The sequence below is a fragment of the Symphalangus syndactylus genome, chromosome 15 (assembly GCF_028878055.3).
Source record: "Symphalangus syndactylus isolate Jambi chromosome 15, NHGRI_mSymSyn1-v2.1_pri, whole genome shotgun sequence".
NCBI classification, from domain to species: Eukaryota; Metazoa; Chordata; class Mammalia; order Primates; family Hylobatidae; genus Symphalangus; species Symphalangus syndactylus.
The window spans coordinates 7,264,136-7,282,519 of NC_072437.2; the positions used below are offsets into that span (position 1 = coordinate 7,264,136).

Here is an 18,384-nt window from a genome sequence, read left to right on the forward strand (position 1 = left end):
CGCCTCCTGGGCTTTTGGGTTCCACCTGCGCAAAATGAGCTCAGTTCCCCATGCTCGTGGGCAAGTCATCCTACCCCAGGATCCATCCCTAGAATCCACCCGAGTCCGTTCTACCAAGAAGACACCCGCCCGCTGCCCGGCCTCCCTGAGCCTTCCTCATGGTGGGTATCTGTGTGGGCCCTCGTGGCCAGGGCGGGGGTCTGGCATCGCCGGAGCTGCCCCCTGCCGGCGCCCTCACACACAGAAAGGCCGGGACGGAGCCTCAAGGGCCAACCCAAAAGCCCTGTGAGGCGTCCACTCGAGTGGCTGAGGGCACCTGGTGGTCCAGGCTGCGGTCAGGGGGCCCCGTGAGGACAGAAGGGCAGCGCACCCACCTGCGCAGGATGGCCAGGCTCTCCTCCTCCTCCCCCGCTGAGCCGCGGCCCTGCCGGCTCTCACTCATCTCACTCTGGGGAGAAGAACAGCGTCAGGTCTGAAACGCGGGGACGGAGCCTCAAGGGCCAACTCTCAAGGCCAGAGCCCACAGGTTCCCGTATGGGGACAGGGCGGAGTCCCCATGATGGAGGGCTGGCCAGGGAGCTGGGCAGTGCCTGAGGGGGCCCGGCGTGAACCGAGGAGGCGGGTGTGGACGGCGGGGCTGTCGTGGGCAAGCCTCACCTTGGCCCTCCGGTAGGGCCCTCTCCGGAGCGCGCCGCCCTCGGAGCTGGAGTTCTCAGAGCCTCGCCGAATGCCTGTTGGGAAGAAGGGGAGCGGGGCCTGAGGTCCCCTCCGACCCTCTGGAGAGGGGACGTGCGCCCAGCGGGAAAAGGCCCCGAGGAGAGGGCAGGACTCGGCCTCTGAGGCCACAGGTGGTGGTGTGGGAATGGGGGGACCATGGGGCCTCACTGCCCTGAGTCACCCCATGTTCCCACAGCGCCTGTGGGCTCCGACCTGGGACAGCTCCCAACAGGCAGAAAATAAGGTCGCCTGGGAGCCAGCGCAGGAAGGCAAGAGCCTGGCCCGCGGGGCCCCTGGTGGGTTCGTGTGTGAGAAACCAGGAAGGCTGGGAAGAGGGTTCGTTTGGAGACATGGAGGTGGCAGGGAAGTCTCTGGGAAATGGCGCGGCGCCCGGCTCGGCACAGGGGGCGGGTTCCGGACCAGCGATGCAGGCCGCACTGAGGCTCTTCAGGGCTCCGGGCGCCCAGGGTCTGGGCCGTGTGTGCGGAATGTTGTTTGGTGACAGCACCGGCAAAGGACGGACTGCAGAGCTGGGACGGAGGCTGGAGCTGGGAAAGCCGGAGGTGGTTCCCCTGTGGGAGCTCCCCGCTTTCAGTTTTGGGCCACGTGGGTTTCACTGAGACCACTGAACCCTGCCAGCCTCGTGGAAAAGCAGCCACAACAATGCCCACAGGATGTGCGTGGCCGGGTCCTGACAAAACTCCGTTTATAAACATGGGCGAGGGGTGGCGGGAACCGGCCCTCAGGCCCTGAACTGGGGCCCGGAGGTGGAAGGGGAGGAGGCGTGTGGAGACAGTTTTCGCAGGTGGCTGCCTCAGATGTGCCAAGCTCTCAACGCCCGGAGCTCCCCCGAGGGTCCCACAGCACCTGGGGCACGGGGCGGCCACACAGACCTGGGGAGGGGCAGGGCGACTTTGCCAGTGCCTCGGGTCTGGGGGCCACCGGCTGCACGGGCCGCGTCTGCCTGGCTGCCAGCTTCCTCAGGCTGGCCTGCCTGCGGTGGAACACCTCCTCCATGCTCGCCTGCTTCTGGAAGACCTTTCGCACGTGCTCCTGAAACCACATGCTCAGTAAGACGCCTTGCACGTGTTGGCGTCATCATTAAAAATACACGGTCAGGTGCAGAACGTGCCAGGGCACGCCCAACCCCGCTTTAAATGTTATCCATGCGGGGTCTGTCAGCGCAGCACGGCTGCGTCCAGCCCTGGCCACCACGGACGGAGAGGGGGATGCAGTCCACCCACGGGATGGGGCCCCGGCCTCGGGAAAGGGCAGCTCCATGCGAAGGAGGGGCCTGCGGCCTTCCCCAGGCATGTGGAAGGCTCAGGAGGAGCCTGGTCTCAAGGGCATCACCAGGTCCCAGGGCCAGGCCCTTCCTGAAGAACATGCCCACGCCACAAAGTCCGCCAGCGGAGGCGGGATGGCCACCTCGCAGGCTTGGCGTGGAAATAATTTCTGTGTTGAAAGGAAAATTCAGCTGGATCTCCCAACTGTGTGTTTCTCTCATATGCCCATTATTTGGTAGTAATTCATTAAATGAGCCAGGTGTGGTGGCTTACACCTGTCATTCCAGCACTTTGGGAGGCCCAGGCGGGTGGATCACCTGAGGTCAGGAGTTCAAGACCAGCCTGGCCAACATGGTGAAACCCTGTCTCTACTAAAAATACAAAAATTAGCTGGGTGTGGTGGCGGACGCCTGTAATCCCAGCTACTCAGGAGGCTGAGGCAGGAGAATCACTTGAACCTGGGAGGCGGAGATTGCAGTGAGCCAAGATCGTGCCACTGCACTCCAGCCCGGGCAACAAGAGCGAGATTCCCTCTCAAAAAAAATAATAAATAAATAAAAATAATTCATTAAATGATTCTTTAAAACTTCCCACAGAGGACTGCCTCACTGCTCGGGACAGCAAGCTGCAAATGGAGAGCCCGAGTCAGCGTTACCATGAGATCTTGGTTGAGGATGGATTCGTATTCCTTGTAAATCGTGTTGAGCTCCTGGATCTTATTTTCCGCACCGGTCTCCAAAAACTTCTCGATTTCCTGGAGAGCAGCCTCTGCGCCGTCCTGGGACTGGCACTTGTCCACAGGTTGTGAGGCCAGTAGGTAAATCCCTTCATCACACCACTTCATGGACTGGAAACACAGAGCATTGCCGAGGGCAGGATGCCGTGAGAGGGTGAGCATGTCACCCTGTCCAGGCACACGCTGCCGGGGTGTCCTCCTGACAGATCCCGGGCCACCGACTCCTCATGCTCCCGCCACCCTGTCCAAAGCACCCCGAGGGGACACAGTGCTGGACAAGGCCAATCCCAAGGGGACACAGTACTGGACAAGGCCAGTGAATTACCCAGGGCGGGGCCCGGAGAGGCAGGGAAAGTGCAGTAGGATCAACCAGGCCTCAAGCTTCTGGATCTTTTAAAGAAATCATTATTGGCTGGGCAGGGTGGCTCACGCCTGTAATCCCAGCACTTTGAGAGGTGAAGGTGGGAGGATCACCTGAGCCCAGGGGTTCGAGACCAGCCTGGGAAACATAGTGAGACCCCATCTCTATCACACACACACAAAATACAAGAATTAGCTGGGTACGGTGGCATGCACCTACAGTCCCAGCTACTTGGGGGCTGAGGTGGGAGGATCCCTTGAGCCCAGGAACCAGAGGTTGCAGTGAGCAAAAAAAATAAAAATAAATAAAACTGTGGCAAATGAATTCTAAAAAAAGACCTGCTAGGCCAACAAGACCAGAAAGGAAGGGTGCAAGGACATTTTCCAGCCAAGGAGCTGCCCTCCCCACGACAAAGGTCATCCAGTGGTGGATGTGGAAGAGGCTGGTTTCGCAGCTGAGGTGGGGTGGGGTGGGTTCCGGCTCGGCCTACCGTCTCCAGGCGGCGGTGCAGCTCCAGGGACTTGCTGAGCAGCCCCCTCCTCCTTGCGATCTCCGCAGAGAACTGGTCACAGAGGTGTCTGAGCTCCTGGCACTTGGGGCGGATGGAGTCTACGGCGTAGTGCTTGTTCTCAATGAGCTGCTCGCCGTCCAGAGACAGGGCCTGGGCCCTCTCCACGGCCACCTGTGGACGGCCACCCAGAGGACCAGCTCAGGCCTCTTTCTGTTCGAGGCAGACGGTGCCTCGCTGTACAGAATGTGTGCCCCAGGGCACACGTGTGTGTTGCTTTCTTTGTTTACTGCTGTGGATGCCTGAGATGCTGCCTAATCCCCGAAGCTGTTCTGTGGCAAGTGCTTCTGGGGGCTGTGGTGGTCCCAGCAAAGGCATTGCCCGTCTGCAGGGACCTGACCCAGAGGAGGCCGGGCAGGGCCACATGCTGTGGGGAAGGTGTGCGAAGGGAGGGGTACAGGCAGCAGCCCCCACCCCCTGTGGACGTCTCTGGGGGATGTGGGGGTCTGTTCTCCGTTGGCGGGAGGCCCCTTCCTGCACCTTCCTGAGCAGCACTTGATGACGCTGCCCACACTCTCCCGCCGCCCCAGCCGGGACCCTGCCTTACGCCCGATTTCTCCTCGAAGCTGGCCAGGTCCCTCAGCAGGTGCTCCACATGAGCCAGGCTGTTGCCGATGTCCGTGAAGGTTGCTATCTTCTGGGACACTGCGTCCAAGATGGCTTTGACCTGGAACAGAGGAGGGCCCATCTCAGGGGGGTGTCTCCCTCACCTGAACAGAGAGAACCCACTCCAGCGCTCCAGATCAGGGAAATGACAGAACTCAAAGTCAGGCCACGTGGTCATCAATCAAGCAGGGACCACAGTCAGACAGGTGCAAAGTCGGCCCTGAGTGGTCACCAACCAAGCGGGGACCGTGGGGCCTCTGGGTCGACGCTACCCACCAGTGACCTCACTGGCAGGACACTCGTTTCTCTGTGGCCTGTGTGTGCCTCCGTTTATCAACCACACGCCTGAAAACAGCATGAAGAGAAGATGAGATCACGCAAGGACAAGGGCCCTGGGAGCCGAAAGCCAGCAGCAATATGGACGCTGGAATTGTCAGCATTCCTACTGGATCCTAGGCATGGAGAATTATGTAACTCAGTCCCTTCTAGCTTGCTACTAACTTCTAATGTCTACGATTTCTGCCGTTGGCAGGAAGACGACGGGTGTCATAGAAATGATTTTTAATTTTTAATTTTTTTTTTTTGAGACAGAGTTTTGTTCTTGTTGCCCAGGCTGGAGTGCAATGGCATGATCTTGGCTCACTGCAACCTCTGCCTCTCTGGTTCAAGTGATTTTCCTGCCTCAGCCTCCCAAGTAGCTGGGATTATAGGCGCCAGCCATCACACCCAGCTAATTTTTGTATTTTTAGTAGAGATGGGGTTTCACCATGTTGGCCAGGTTGGTCTTGAACTCCTGACCACAGGTGATCCACCCGTCTTGGGATTACAGGCATAAGCCACCATGCCTGGCCTGATTTTTAAAACATATAACCACTTATTCCTTTAAATACAAAAGCTTTTAATTTTTGTTATTGGAAATGATCCTGAGAACGGGTATGTACGCAGACATCCCAGTGCCAAGGGGGTTGTAGTTCAGATGGCCTGGGGTTAAAGGCCAGGAAGGCAGGATGCTTGTCCATCCTTGAACCCCCTGCATCTGGCACAGCTGATGTGTGAGACTTCCCTCCATGTTACGCACAGCCACTGAGTTATGGATAATGCACCACCTCTCAGAAACTAGCTCGGATATAGAACTCAATACCATCAACCAACGGGATCTAACTGATATTTATAAAACTTCACCTAACAATAGCAGAATACACATTCTTTTCAAGCGAGGAATATATACCAAGAAAGACCATATTCTTGGGTCATAAAACAAATCTCAACACATTTATAAGAACTGAAATCATACAGAGTATGTTCTCTGATCACAATGAATCAAACTTGAAATCAAGAATGGAAAGACAACAGGAAAATCTCTGAACACTGGAAGCCAAACAACATACATTTAAATAATCGATGGGTCAAAGAGGAAGTTCCCAGGGAAATTGGAAAAAAAAAAAGTCTGGGCTAAATGAAAACGAAAATACATCAAAATTGGTGGAACACAGCTAAATCAGTGATGAGAGGGAAATTTATAGTGTTCTTATTAAATATGTATGTTGGAAAAGAGGAATAGTCTCAAATAAAGAATGTAAGTTCCCACCAAAGCAATTTGTAGAAATAATAAAGGTAGGACCAGAAATCAATTAAATTGAGAACAGAAAACAACAGAGAAAACTAATGAAACAAAGAACTAGTTCTCTGGATAGATGAGGAGTGATACATCTCAATCTAGATTGACAAAGAAAAAAAGAAAGAAGATGCGAATTACAAATATCAGAAATGAAACAAGGAATATCACTACAGACCCTGCAGACGTCAAAAAGACAAAAAAAATACTATAAACAACCTACACATTGCCTTGAGAAACACATTACTATATCTCATTGTGAAACAGATAGTTTCAATAGTTGCATAACTATTAAGGACACTGAATTCATAATTTTAAAAGTCTCCCAAAGAAATCTCTAGGCCCAGATAGTTTTATTGAGCATCTACAACAATCCTACAACTAACATTACACCTGATAGTGAAAAACTAAACACTTTCCTCCTAAGGTTGGGGACAGGGCAGAGATGTCCAGTCTCGCCACTCTTATCAAATGGTGGAAGCTCTAGTTGGGGCAGTACACGGTGGGGCAGGGTGTTGGGGGTGGGGGGTAGAATAAAAGGTATATCTTCAAAAAGGAAGAAATCAAACTCTCCTTATTTGCACATGACATGATGGTCTATATGGAAAATTTCAAGGACTTCACAAAAAACCATCTCGAATACATGTGCTCAGCAAGGTCGCAGGAGACAAGATAAATATACAAAAATCAATCGTGTTTCTATATGCAGCAATGAATACATAAATGCCAAAATTAAAAATATAATACTGTGATGACTTCTTAAAATGGAATATTAAAGGTAAGTCAAACAAAATATGTACTGAACTTGTGTGCTGAGAACTACTCGACACTGATGAAAGAAATCAAATGTTGAGAATACCACGTTTGTTGATTAGAAGACTCAACACAGTAAAGACATTGATTCTCCTTAAAATATAGGTTTAACACAACTCCTGTGAAAACCCCAGGAAATTTGTTTTTATATATGTAGACAAGATAATTTTAAAATTGGCATGAAAATGCAAAAGAACTAGAAGCTAACACAATTTTGAAAAAGAAAACAGAGGGAAGAATGAGTGTACTTGATTTCAAGACATTATATAGTTGCAGTAATTAAGACCTTGTGGTACAGACAGGGGAACAGGTATGCAGATAAACGTAATTGAATAGAGAGTCTCCAGAACAGACCCACACAAATGTGCCCAGAGTTTTGACAACGGTGGAGAGGAAATCCAGTGGAAGAAAGGGCCTTTTCAACAAACAGCGCTATAGCAATTGGACATCCAGAGGTAAAACAAATCATGATCTAATTCTCATACCTTATACAAAAATTAGCTCAAATTAGGTCATAGACTTCAATGTAAAACTATGAAATTTGGGGGGAAAAAGGCTTAGGGGAATATACTTGGAATCTAGGACCAAAAGTATAATCCTTAAAAGGAGAAATTGACAAATTGGAGTTCATCAAAATTAAATGCTTTGGCTACGTGAAAAACCCTGTTAAGAGGATGAAAAGACAAGTTACAGACCAGGAGAAAATATTCGCAAACCACATATGTGACAAAGAACTAGTATCTGCAGTATATAAGGAATTCTCAAAATGTAACAAAACCATAAAACAAAAGCACAAAACCAAGTAATCCAGTTAGAAAATGGGCAACAGAAATAAGACATTTTACCAAAGAGGATATGGGAATGGCAAATAAGCACGTGGAAAGGTGTTTAGCACCATCAACACTGGGGAAACACAATGGAAAACCACTGTGAGATTCCATGGCACGCACATCAGGATGTGAGCATAATATAAAGAATCACTATACCACCACGTGCTGGGGAAAGGGGAAGCAACTAGTCTCTCATACGCTGAGAACCGTTTGGCACTTTCTTAAATGAAACATGCAACTGCTATATAACCCTGCGATTACATTCTGGGCATTTAAGTCAACATGAAAACTTTCATTTACACCAACATCAGTACATGAATGTTTGTAACAGCTTTATCTGTAATACTCAAATCCGGAATGATACCCTTCAACAGGTGAATGATTGAAAGAACTGCGGTCCGTCCACACCGAGGAACACAATGAGTGAGCCACCGGCACCTGGGGGTCTGCAGAGAGCTGTGCTGAGCAAACAAACCAATCCCAGAAGTGACATTCTGTGGGATTCATTTATGTCACATTCTTGAAATGGCAAAAGTACAGCCACGGAAACAGATGAGTGGTTGCCGGGGGCTAAGGAGGGGCGGGCTGGGAGGAACATGAGTCCATGAAGGGCTGCAGGAGGGAGATGTCTGGGTCTGGCTGCACTGGCCGTGTCGCTGTGCACCTCATGACTGTGACACCGTCCTACAGTCTGGCACACAGCAGGCACATCCTACATGCATGTTGAATAAAAGAGCATGCAAATGACTATGAAGGGAGAGCAAAGGCTTCCTGCTACTTTACGAATAATGCAGTGTAAGCGCATCCCAGTGAGCCGATTTTCAATCACCTTCCTATACAGTGACGCAGTCATCAATTGTGCATTTCAAGGCTCAGCCTGACTTAATCTCACAGGCTCCACCTGGCAAGTGGAGACTTTTCTGCATTAAGCCAAAGTCAACTGGGTGGCACGGCTTAGCTCCTGGCACTGGGACCAGGGCACAGGCACAGGAGGCCCCGTGGGCATCAGGGTGGCTGCCGGCTCCACCCAGGGCCACTCACCTCCCGGAAGCCCTGCTCAAAGTGCCGGAGCTGCAGACACTGCTCCAGTTTCTGCTGATGCTTTGCCCAGAACTCATCGAAGGCAGCCTCGGTTTCGTTCAGCTGGGCCAGGAGCCTGGGAAAGAGGAGTTGATCGTCCATGTGGCCCACGGCACCCCACGCAACGTGGAGCGCAGTGGGTGTTCGAGTGACCCCAAGGCTCATCTCCACCCCGGGCCTTCCTGAGATCCTGCCTCCGCTCACTCCCTGCACCTAAACCTGGGATCCGTGGGTGCGGGCACTCAGGGCCGTCAGCACGGGAGGGAGGCCCTGGAGAAAGCATCAGGGGCTGTGTGCTCTTCTTCCTGCTTCTCTCCCTCTAGGTCACTGCGACTAGGCTGAGCCACTGAGTTTGTTCGTTTCATTTTTATTTTTTAAAAATTTAAAAACTTTTTTAAAAATTTATTTTTTGAGATAGGATCTGGCTCCATCACCTGGGCTGGGTGCAGTGGTGCAATCTCGGCTCACTACAACCTCTGCCTCTGAGTAGCTGGGACTCCAGCTGTGCACCACCCAGTCAGCCCCATGCCCACCCTGCCAGGCGTGTGGATGGATCAGCTTCACTTTACAGTTGAGGAAACTGAGTCTTTGGGAAGCTGACAAGGTGCCTGACACAGGCCAGGGCAGGGCCCACCCTCATGGGCTGTGCTGCAACCTCTGCCTCGTGGGTCACAGCACCCCATCTACGAGGAGCCCCTCAAGGATGCGCCCTTGAGTACCCGGGGCCTCTGGCGTGTCCCTGGCACACAAGGCAGCTCAGGGTGTGGGCCACGCTGCGTGAGAGTCAAAGGCAGCTGAGAGTCAAAAGGACCAGCTTGGTCCAGGCCTGGGTGCACCCCACACGGCCCTGCCGGACAAGCCGCTGTCCAGCTGTGCGGGCCCTGCTCCTCGGCTGGGAGGCAGGGCTGATAGCACCCACCAGCGAGATGGGACAGGAGAGGGCTTGGGGAGTCTTGGGGAGGATGGCACGGGGGAGGCTCAGGGAGTTCTTGGGGGGTGAGGGGGGCGCTCAGGGAGTTCTGGACATCCTAGAGCACCGTGCCGACCACACAAGTGCCCTGCCCTGTGCTGCTATAAAGCTGGAAGCCCAAGGGAGAAATATGAGAATCACACCTTTTACAATGAAAGTAAGAAACACTAGCTGCAGCGAGGAGAACCCCAAGCTTTCTCCCTGTCCGTGGAAGCCCCGCTTGGAATGCCTCTGCTTCCCCAACACCTCCTTCGTGCCTGCAAAAGGGCCTTTGCTCTAGGAAATTGTCCCCCAAACAGCGGCTTTCTGTGGGGTTCAGGAGAAAAGCATTTCAGCAGGAGGAGCCAGGTCCACACAGGCTCGGAGGCTGGCTGCTGTGCTGGCCCTGGCCAGGAGTGGGGTTGCCTGCCACGCTGCTTGCTATTTCCGTGGCCTTTTTTTTTTTTCTCAGAAGCTGTGTGCCTGAGAGGATCCTGTCCTGGACCGGGACAGGATGAGGGCAGGAAGGCGGCCGGGCCTCACCTCTGCACGGTGGCCTGGTTGTCAAGCTGGTCCTGGTTCACACCGGGCTCTGAGCCCTCAGCCTGCAGCTCCCCGAGGCTCTCCAGGACACTGTGCCCCTCTTTCAGTGCCAGCCTCAAATCCTCCTGTGGAGAGAACGCAGCCTCGCACCCCGGCCCCATCCAGGCACACAGTGCAGCCCTCGTGGGGCCTTGCTCTTGAGGGGGCGGGGACTGAGGAGGGGGTCAACCCCCGACCCCCGAGTCTTCCCAGTCTCTTCTGTGGGGTCGTGCGGGCAGGTGGGCCGATGTGGGGGACTCCTCACTCCTGTGTGCCCCGGGGCAGAGCTGTCGTTACAGGTCACTCAGGGCAACGGGTTAGTTGAAAGAGTCACTGGAGACCAGGCTTTCTCACGGTGCCTGCTCCTGGTCCTCAGCGTCCTCACAGCGGAGCGGCCCGGTGAGCACAGAGGCACAGTCCTTGGGGACACACCAGCAGGTCATGGCCCTGGGCCACCATTGCTGCAAAGCCAGCAGCGTGCCGGTGGGCCAGGGGCAGAACAGAGCAGGGAGCACATGCTCCTCAGAATACGTTTGCTCCAGCAAGCGCTGTGGACACGTGAGCACTGGGAGTGTTCTGCAAACAGGAATTCTAACCACCACTTCATCGCCTGCTCGGCATGAGAAACCGGCACAGACATCCTGTCTCGGTCACACTCAGAAGCAAGAGATGTGTATTCGGGAGCTCCCCGCACAGACAGCCAAAATTGCCCCGAGAGGAGAGCCACCCCTGGTCCCACTCCTGAAGCCACGGCCGCCCAGGGCCAATGGTTGACCCAACGCCAGAACGGCAGCCACAGCCGGCAATCTACAGGGTTCATTTATGCTCCTTTTATTCCGTTCTCATCGGAGAGGTTGCCGAGCTAATCGCCATCAAAAGGCTTCTCAAGCCTGCTGACGTCTTGGGTCTTACGTGCTGCTGACACAAACTCCCGCTGGGACGGAAGATCCCCGGCAGCTTCCGACTGACCGGAGCCCCCTACAGCTTCCAACCGGAGCACCCCCCACGTACCTTCGCCTTGTCCTTCTTCTCCGTGTGCGCACACAGCACTGAGCTTGTCGACTGGACGTCATTGGGCAGCTCTGTTTCGGCCAGCTCGGTCCCAAAGGACTGCAGCATCTGAGCCGTCTGCTTCACCATGAGGGCGAAACTTTCGATGGCCTTGGGGACAGAGAAAACACAATTGCATGCCTTGTGCACTGCACCCACCTCCTGCGGCCCTGAAAGCAGACACCGGCAGAAACTGTTCCTGCACAGACCCATCAGGCGAGACCGGCTGATGCGAGGAGGGTGAACGCCCTCCCATAGTCTCCTGCCCCCCTCGACCTCTTCAGAAACATACCAGGCACACTGTACACATGTGCCCGTCACCTAGAGTCGCCTGTGCCTGCGCTGCCTCTCCCTGTTGAGAGCAGTGAGTGCTGCAAACCACAACGCAAGGGTTTTTTTTTTGGTCTCCAAGCCCAGAGAAAGCCACTCCCAAACTTATTACTCATGTTACTTCTTTACAATGACTAAGGTCCACTGAGACCATCTCCTCATTCTTGGGAAAGAAAACGACTGTTAATGTGAACATGTTTTTGGAAACGGCCGCGTTGTAATGCAAGAGCAATTCTATGGAAGTACTCGAGCTGGTAGCAGCCAGCCCCACTGGCCCCAATGTGGCTCACCGTGCGCTGGCACAGCCACCGGGAGTGGCAGTAGTCCAGGGTCCCGCCCAGGTCCTCGGTCAGCTGCGACTTATCGATGTAACCGTGTAAGTCTGGTACGGAGCTCAGCATTATGACCTGGAGGAGAAAGGGAATGCGTGGTGGTGTCTGGGATTATTGTTGGCTGCCAAAAGAGCTGCCCCATCAGCAGAACACCCAGCAGCACAGAGAGGACCACGTCTGCCTGGACACTGCGAGTGGCTGTGTGGATGGGGGCACCTGGATGCTGCGGGCGGCTGTGCAGATTGGGGCACCTGGACACTGCAGGAGACTGTGTGGATGAGGGCACCTGGATGCTGCGGGTGGCTGTACAGATTGGGGCACCTGGACGCTGTGGGTGGCTGTGCGGATGGGATGCAGCTCAGAGCTCTGCCGACAGCGCCTCTCGTGGTGGCGTGTGCGTGTTATGGCCCTTATGATAGAGATAACTCCGTGTGCCCTCCTTCCCTCCTGTTTGGCAGGCACTGCACACTAGCCATAGGCTTTGTGACCACAGACGTGTCACGGGAGCGAGACTGACCTCACGGGTCATCCATGCCACAGGCTCCCCTGCACAATGGCTCCACAGCAAGCTGTCAAAATGGGTTTCACAGAAATCACCAGCATCTCCAAACTCACAGCCCCGCTTAGATAATTCTTGAAATTAGAGTGGATGATGTGAAGGATGCAGTTGTCGACACGTGTGTGTCTGTTTTTCAGTGCTGTGTGCTGAACTCAGCCGTAGAAAGGAGACATGAGGGAGAACAGTGGCCCCGGCACCTCTGCTGCTGTGACTATCTGGCAAAATCACCCCCAGTTGAGAGTCCCCACTCCAGACTGATACAGTATTTAATAATACATGATATGGTGTCAAATAACCCCTAACCCTAAACCTCAGGACACCCATTTTGTGGTCCCGTCTGACAGCTTGCAAAGCAAAGCCTAGATTTTATCCAAACCCTGGACAAGGTGGGCGGCTGTGTGGACAGGGGCGCCTGAACGCTGTGGGCGGCTGTGCAGGCGGGGGTGTCTGGACACCGTGGGCGGCTGTGCGGACAGGGGTGTCTGGACACCGTGGGCGGCTGTGTGGACAGGGGTGTCTGGACGCCGTGGGCGGCTGTGTGGACAGGGGTGTCTGGACACCGTGGGCGGCTGAGCGGATGGCGGCGCCTGGACATTGTGGGCGGCTGTGCGGACGGGGCGCCTGGCTTCGGACTTGTGTGGACCCGGATGTGGGTCCCACTCGCCTGCAGGCCAGCCGCCCACTCTCTCTGTGTCTCAGCTGCCTCCTTTGTAAATGGGAACGTCGTGCCTGAGCTCATCATGCCACGGTGAGCAGCAAATGGCGCTGTCGGAGGTGCACAAAACTCAACATGAGCGTGGCCTGTGATGGCCAAGGACATGCAATAGGCGTTGACACCTCCTCCAGCAACATCATCAAACAGTGCTCTGATGGGAAGGGTGATCATGTTTGTCCCTGTTCCTGCTGAAAATACCCCGTGGTCATTGTAGACACCAGTTGAAATCAACACAGCAGCATGAGCCCGGACGGGGAGAGTGGCTGGCAGTTCCCACATGGTTACGGTTACGCGGGAAACCTGTGGTTGCGACGGCCGCATAAGCTCCTCTACACGTGCCTTGTCTTCATTTTTCTGCATTTCTCTTGCCCTTTTTGAGGTCACTCCATCCATGGGTTTGGATAGTCAGTCACGGCAGCAGAGGTGCCGGGGCCACTGTTCTCCCTCACGTCTCCTTTCTACAGCTGAGTTCAGCACACAGCACTGAAACACGGACACACATGTGTCAACAACTGCATCCTTCACATCGTCCACTCTAATTTCAAGAATTATCTAAGTGGGGCTGTGAGTTTGAAGATGCTGGTGATTTCTGTGAAACCCATTTTGACAGCTTGCTGTGCAGCCATTGTGCAGGGGAGCCTGTGGCATGGATGACCCGTGAGGTCAGTCTCGCTCCCGTGACACGTCTGTGGTCACAAAGCCTATGGCTAGTGTGCAGTGCCTGCCAAACAGGAGGGAAGGAGGGCACACGGAGTTATCTCTATCATAAGGGCCATAACACGCACACGCTACCACGAGAGGTGCTGTCGGCGGGGCCCTGAGCTGCACACGCCACCACGAGAGGCACTGTCTGTGGAGCTCTGAGCTGCACATGCCACCACGACAGGAGCTGTCTGCGGGGTGCTGAGCTGCACACGCCACCAAGAGAGGTGCTGTCTCCGGGGTGCTGAGCTGCACACGCCACCAAGAGAGGCGCTGTCTGCGGGGTGCTGAGCTGCACACACAATGCCCAGCTCATCCTGTTGTCGGACATGAGCCTCCCACTGCCCACGGGTCCCTGCTCTGCATGGTTTTGTCGCTGGTCGTCTCTAGGGAACGGACTGTTCAGAAACTAAGGCTTCTCCAAGGCTACAAAAAACGGTGCATGCACAGAGCTTCCCAATGGCTTGGAAGCTGGTGGTTCTGGGGCCACCAAAGCACGATGGCACAGAGCCCCACAGGTGCCATGCAGACCGCCCTGCACCTGCAGTTACTGCTCCAGGCCAGGCACCAGGGTCATGGGCGACACCCGGAGTGGACTGCAGGGGGGTGGGCAGAGTGGATGGGGCCTTGTGGCCCCCAGGGCTGTCTCGGGCAGGGGGAGAGGAAGGGGGAAGGGGAGGAGGAGGAGGAGGGGGAAAAGAGGGGAGGGGAGGAGGATGGAGGAGGGGGAGGGGAGGAGGGGAGGGGAGGAGAAGGGAGGAGGGGGAGGGGAGGGGAGGAGAAGGGAGGAGGGGGAGGGGAGGGGAGGGGAGGGAAAGGAGGGGGAGAGGGAGGGAAGGGGAGGGGAAGGGGAGGGGAAGGGGAACGGGAGGGGAGGGGAGGGGAAAGGAGGCAGTACACAGGGGCCAGGCCCAGTTTTCTTCCCTGTCAGAGAAGGGCTCTTGCATGTTTGGCATTGAGGCTGTAGTGCAATGAGGGTGGGGAGGGAGGGCTGGTGCCACATGATTCCCAGGGCACATGGAGTAGCTTCACACTGAGCGACCTGCACCCCAGACTGCCTGGTTTCCAGCAGCGTCTGGCTGGTGCCGTGGGGGGCTCTGAGATGCCTGGTGCTGGCCCATAAGTCTCTGTTCTCTTTGTGGCAGAGAAGATGTGAGCTCGCCGAGGCAGCTGACTAGGGCTCTCCGGGGGAGCTACACAGCTTGGGCTGGTGACCGGGCTCCACAGGCTCTAAGGGACTTTGTGAAGCCTTTGTTCTCTAAAGGACAGCGGATCAGGGCTGAAGGTGCTTTCTTGGTGGGCAGTGTTGGGAGACGCTGCACTGTGCCGGGATGGTGTGGTGGCGATGGGGCAGGGCTCACCCCGTTGGCTGCTCCAGGACAGGTCCGGCCCTTCCCTGTCAGCAGTGGGTGCTCCCTCCCAGGTCCAGGGATGCTTACAGCCCCCTCCCCGCCCTTCTCTCATCCCTGGGGCGCAGGCAGGGCCTGGGCTGAGTTCCTCGCGGGTGGGCCGGGGGACTCTCAGCCCTCAGGGTCTCAAGCTTTGCAGTTTTCCTGGGGGTATGAATGTCACGTGACCCGCGTCCTGATGGGATGCCCACAGGGTGGCCTGTCTGACGTTGATGCTCTGTGCACCTCCAGCGGGGTGGGGTCTGGGGGCAGAGGTGGGGGAAGAAAGGACTGCGCTGCTTCTGACAGCATTGAGGAGGTGCAATTTCCCACCAGGTCCTGCGGGGTTTTGTTGACCGCGTGGCCCTGAAGTCAGCTCCTCGAGGATTTTGATGATCACAGATGGGCCAGGACGGCAATTAGTTCCGTTGTGCTCCCGCAGGACGGAGGCGGGGGGCACTTACCGGCACCTTCATCTTAAAGTCATCTCTATTGAATTTGAAAGCGATGTCGGAGAGAGTCCTTTGGAAAAAACCCGTCGGGCGAAGCACGAGAACGAGCTGCAGGTTTGCCGGGAAAGATGCCTGCGAGAGAGGGTGAGAGACAAGAGCCTGCAGCGTGCTCTGTGGACAGCAGCCCCCCTAGCGCACTGCCTGCACGCTGGGCTGACCGGGGAGGCGCAGCTCGCGGCCGGGCATCCTCAACGCGGCAGGTTTATGCTCAGATAAACATGGTAGAGATGCTGGCCTCTGTGAGAGGCATCACCCTTTTCTAAAAGAAAAGGAGGAAAAGCCTCATGCCTTGGTAGAACGTTATGCTGCTTACAAATGTAAAAGTCCAAAGCTTACGACAGTTGTTAGGGGCTGAGCTGTGTTCCCCCAAATTATGATGTTGAAGCCTAACTCCCAGTGCCTCCGAATGTGACCTTGGTTGGTGACGGGGTCTTTACAGAGGTAACCAAGGTAAAGCGAGGTCATTAGGGCAGGCCCCGATCCCAGCACCCTGTGGAGAGCTCCCAGAGAATTTGCTGGTGGAGGCGGAGGCGGTGCTTCCACACCCAGGGAGACCCAGGAGGCAGCCAGGCCAGAAGCTGGAGAGAGGCCTCGAGCAGAGAGACGCTCCCTTGGAAGGAGCCTGCCCTGGCCACGCCTGAGTTCAGACTCCGCCTCCAGGGCTGGGAGGGAACAGCTTCTGTGCGTCCAGTGGCCAGTCTGTAGTTACTTTGTTACCATGGCCCCAGGAAACCAAGACACTTGTCAAATTTCATAAAAGCAACATAGACACATATGTGTGTTACCTACAAAAATAAAAATAATCTTGTGCCCTGGTGTGCACACATGGCCTTGGACACAGTTACATGAATTTATTTGGAAACTGGCTCTGCCTCTTACAAGGCGTGGGACCTTGGGTAGGTCACTCCCCTTCTCTGTGTCTCAGCTTCTCCATTGGGAAAGTGGGGAGAGCAGCAGTGCCTACTCATGACACCCTTTCGAAGATGAAATGGACCAAGGCGTGTGTGGCGTTCAGTGGGCGCCTGCACCAAGGAAGCGCTCAAAAGCCGTGATGACAGATGTGCAGTGACGGCTGCTCTTGACGCCAAGTTATGTCCAGATGCTGAAATCCAGGGAAACCCCATCACCAAAAAAGAAATTGTGAAGCAACTGAGTTTGATTTCTGGATAACTAAGTTAAATGCACCTAAAATATGACATATAGAAAAGAATGGCATTGCTCTAAAGCCCAAAAAGAATATAGCAGCAAGGACTGGAGGAGGAGTGACCATCCTGGCTGGGCACTACCCCAGCCACACTTCAATGTCCAGGTTGGCCTAGCGAGGACCATAAGAAGAGGGCCCTGAGGTCAGGAAGCTGGGGTAGGGTCTGAAGTCAGGGGACGCGTGGGGCATGGGCCAAGGCTGGGCCCTCCAGCCACGTTGGCTGCAGAGGCACCTGGGCTCATCTCTACTGCTGACAACGTGGTCTCAGGCGGGAATTCTAGATTGCGCACCCCAAGTTCCAACCCAGCTCTGGGATTGCAACATAAGTGCTGGGACCTCACTTAGGATTATACAATGCCTTTTCCACAGTTGTGGAATTCTAGTAGCAAGACCTTGACAAGTCTGTCCTCAGCACCCAAACACTCAGCACCCAAACACTCAGCGCCCACTCAGCACCCAAACAGCGCCGAAACATTCAGCACCCAAACAGCGCTGAAACACTCAGCACCCAAACATTCAGCACCCAAACAGTGCTGAAACACTCAGCACCCAAACACTCAGCACCCAAACAGCGCCGAAACACTCAGCACCCAAACACTCAGCACCTAAACACTCAGCGCCCAAACACACATCACCCAAACACACATCACCCAAACACTCAGCGCCCAAACACTCAGCACCCAAACACTCAGTGCCCACTCAGCGCCCACACACACATCACCCAAACACACATCACCCAAACACTCAGCACCCAAACACTCAGCACCTAAACACTCAGCACCCACTCAGTGCCCACACACACATCACCCAAACACTCCAAACACTCAGCGCCCACACACACATCACCCAAACACTCAGCGCCCAAACACTCAGGGCCCAAACACTCAGCGCCCAAACACTCAGCACCCAAAGACTCAGCGCCCACTCAGCACCTAAATACTCAGCGCCCACTCAGCGCCCACTCAGCACCCAAACACTCAGCGCCCACTCAGCGCCCACTGAGCACCTAAATACTCAGCGCCCACTCAGCACCCACTCAGTGCCCAAACACTCAGCGCCCACTCAGCACCTAAATACTCAGCGCCCACTCAGCACCCACTCAGTGCCCACTCAGCACCTAAATACTCAGTGCCCACTCAGTGCCCAAACACACACACATCACCCAAACACTCAGCGCCCAAACACACAGCAACCACACAGCAAACACACAGCTACTAAACACTCAGCACCCAAACACACAGCACCCAACACTCAGCACCCAAACACACAGCACCTAAACACTCAGCACCCACTCAGCACCCAAACACACAGCACACACTCAGCACCCAAACACTCAGCACCAAAACACTCAGCACCCACTCAGTGCCCAAACACTCAGTGCCCACACTGTGCCCATTCAGCACCCAAACACACAGTGCCCACTCAATGCCCACTCAGCACCCAAACACT

The 18,384-nt window shown here is 55.0% G+C and overlaps 1 protein-coding gene across 33 annotated transcripts in view; it reads right to left on the bottom strand.

Moving 5' to 3' along the window:
- MCF2L (MCF.2 cell line derived transforming sequence like) overlaps window positions 1-18,384 on the bottom strand; it is a 204,822-nt gene that overhangs the window by 20,576 nt on the left and 165,862 nt on the right. For all 33 annotated transcript variants that reach the window (XR_010115889.1, XM_055245320.2, XM_055245319.2 and 30 more), the window contains 11 exons: window positions 15,684-15,803; window positions 11,814-11,930; window positions 11,155-11,304; window positions 10,105-10,229; window positions 8,574-8,688; window positions 4,216-4,335; window positions 3,591-3,782; window positions 2,659-2,850; window positions 1,611-1,770; window positions 658-731; window positions 375-448 (listed from right to left, as the gene is read on the bottom strand). Coding sequence is in view for 32 of the 33 variants with exons in the window: in XM_055245320.2 (XP_055101295.2) it covers window positions 375-448; window positions 658-731; window positions 1,611-1,770; window positions 2,659-2,850; window positions 3,591-3,782; window positions 4,216-4,335; window positions 8,574-8,688; window positions 10,105-10,229; window positions 11,155-11,304; window positions 11,814-11,930; window positions 15,684-15,803 (1,439 nt within the window). In the remaining variant the exon portion in view is untranslated. The remainder of the gene's footprint in view (window positions 1-374; window positions 449-657; window positions 732-1,610; window positions 1,771-2,658; window positions 2,851-3,590; window positions 3,783-4,215; window positions 4,336-8,573; window positions 8,689-10,104; window positions 10,230-11,154; window positions 11,305-11,813; window positions 11,931-15,683; window positions 15,804-18,384) is intronic.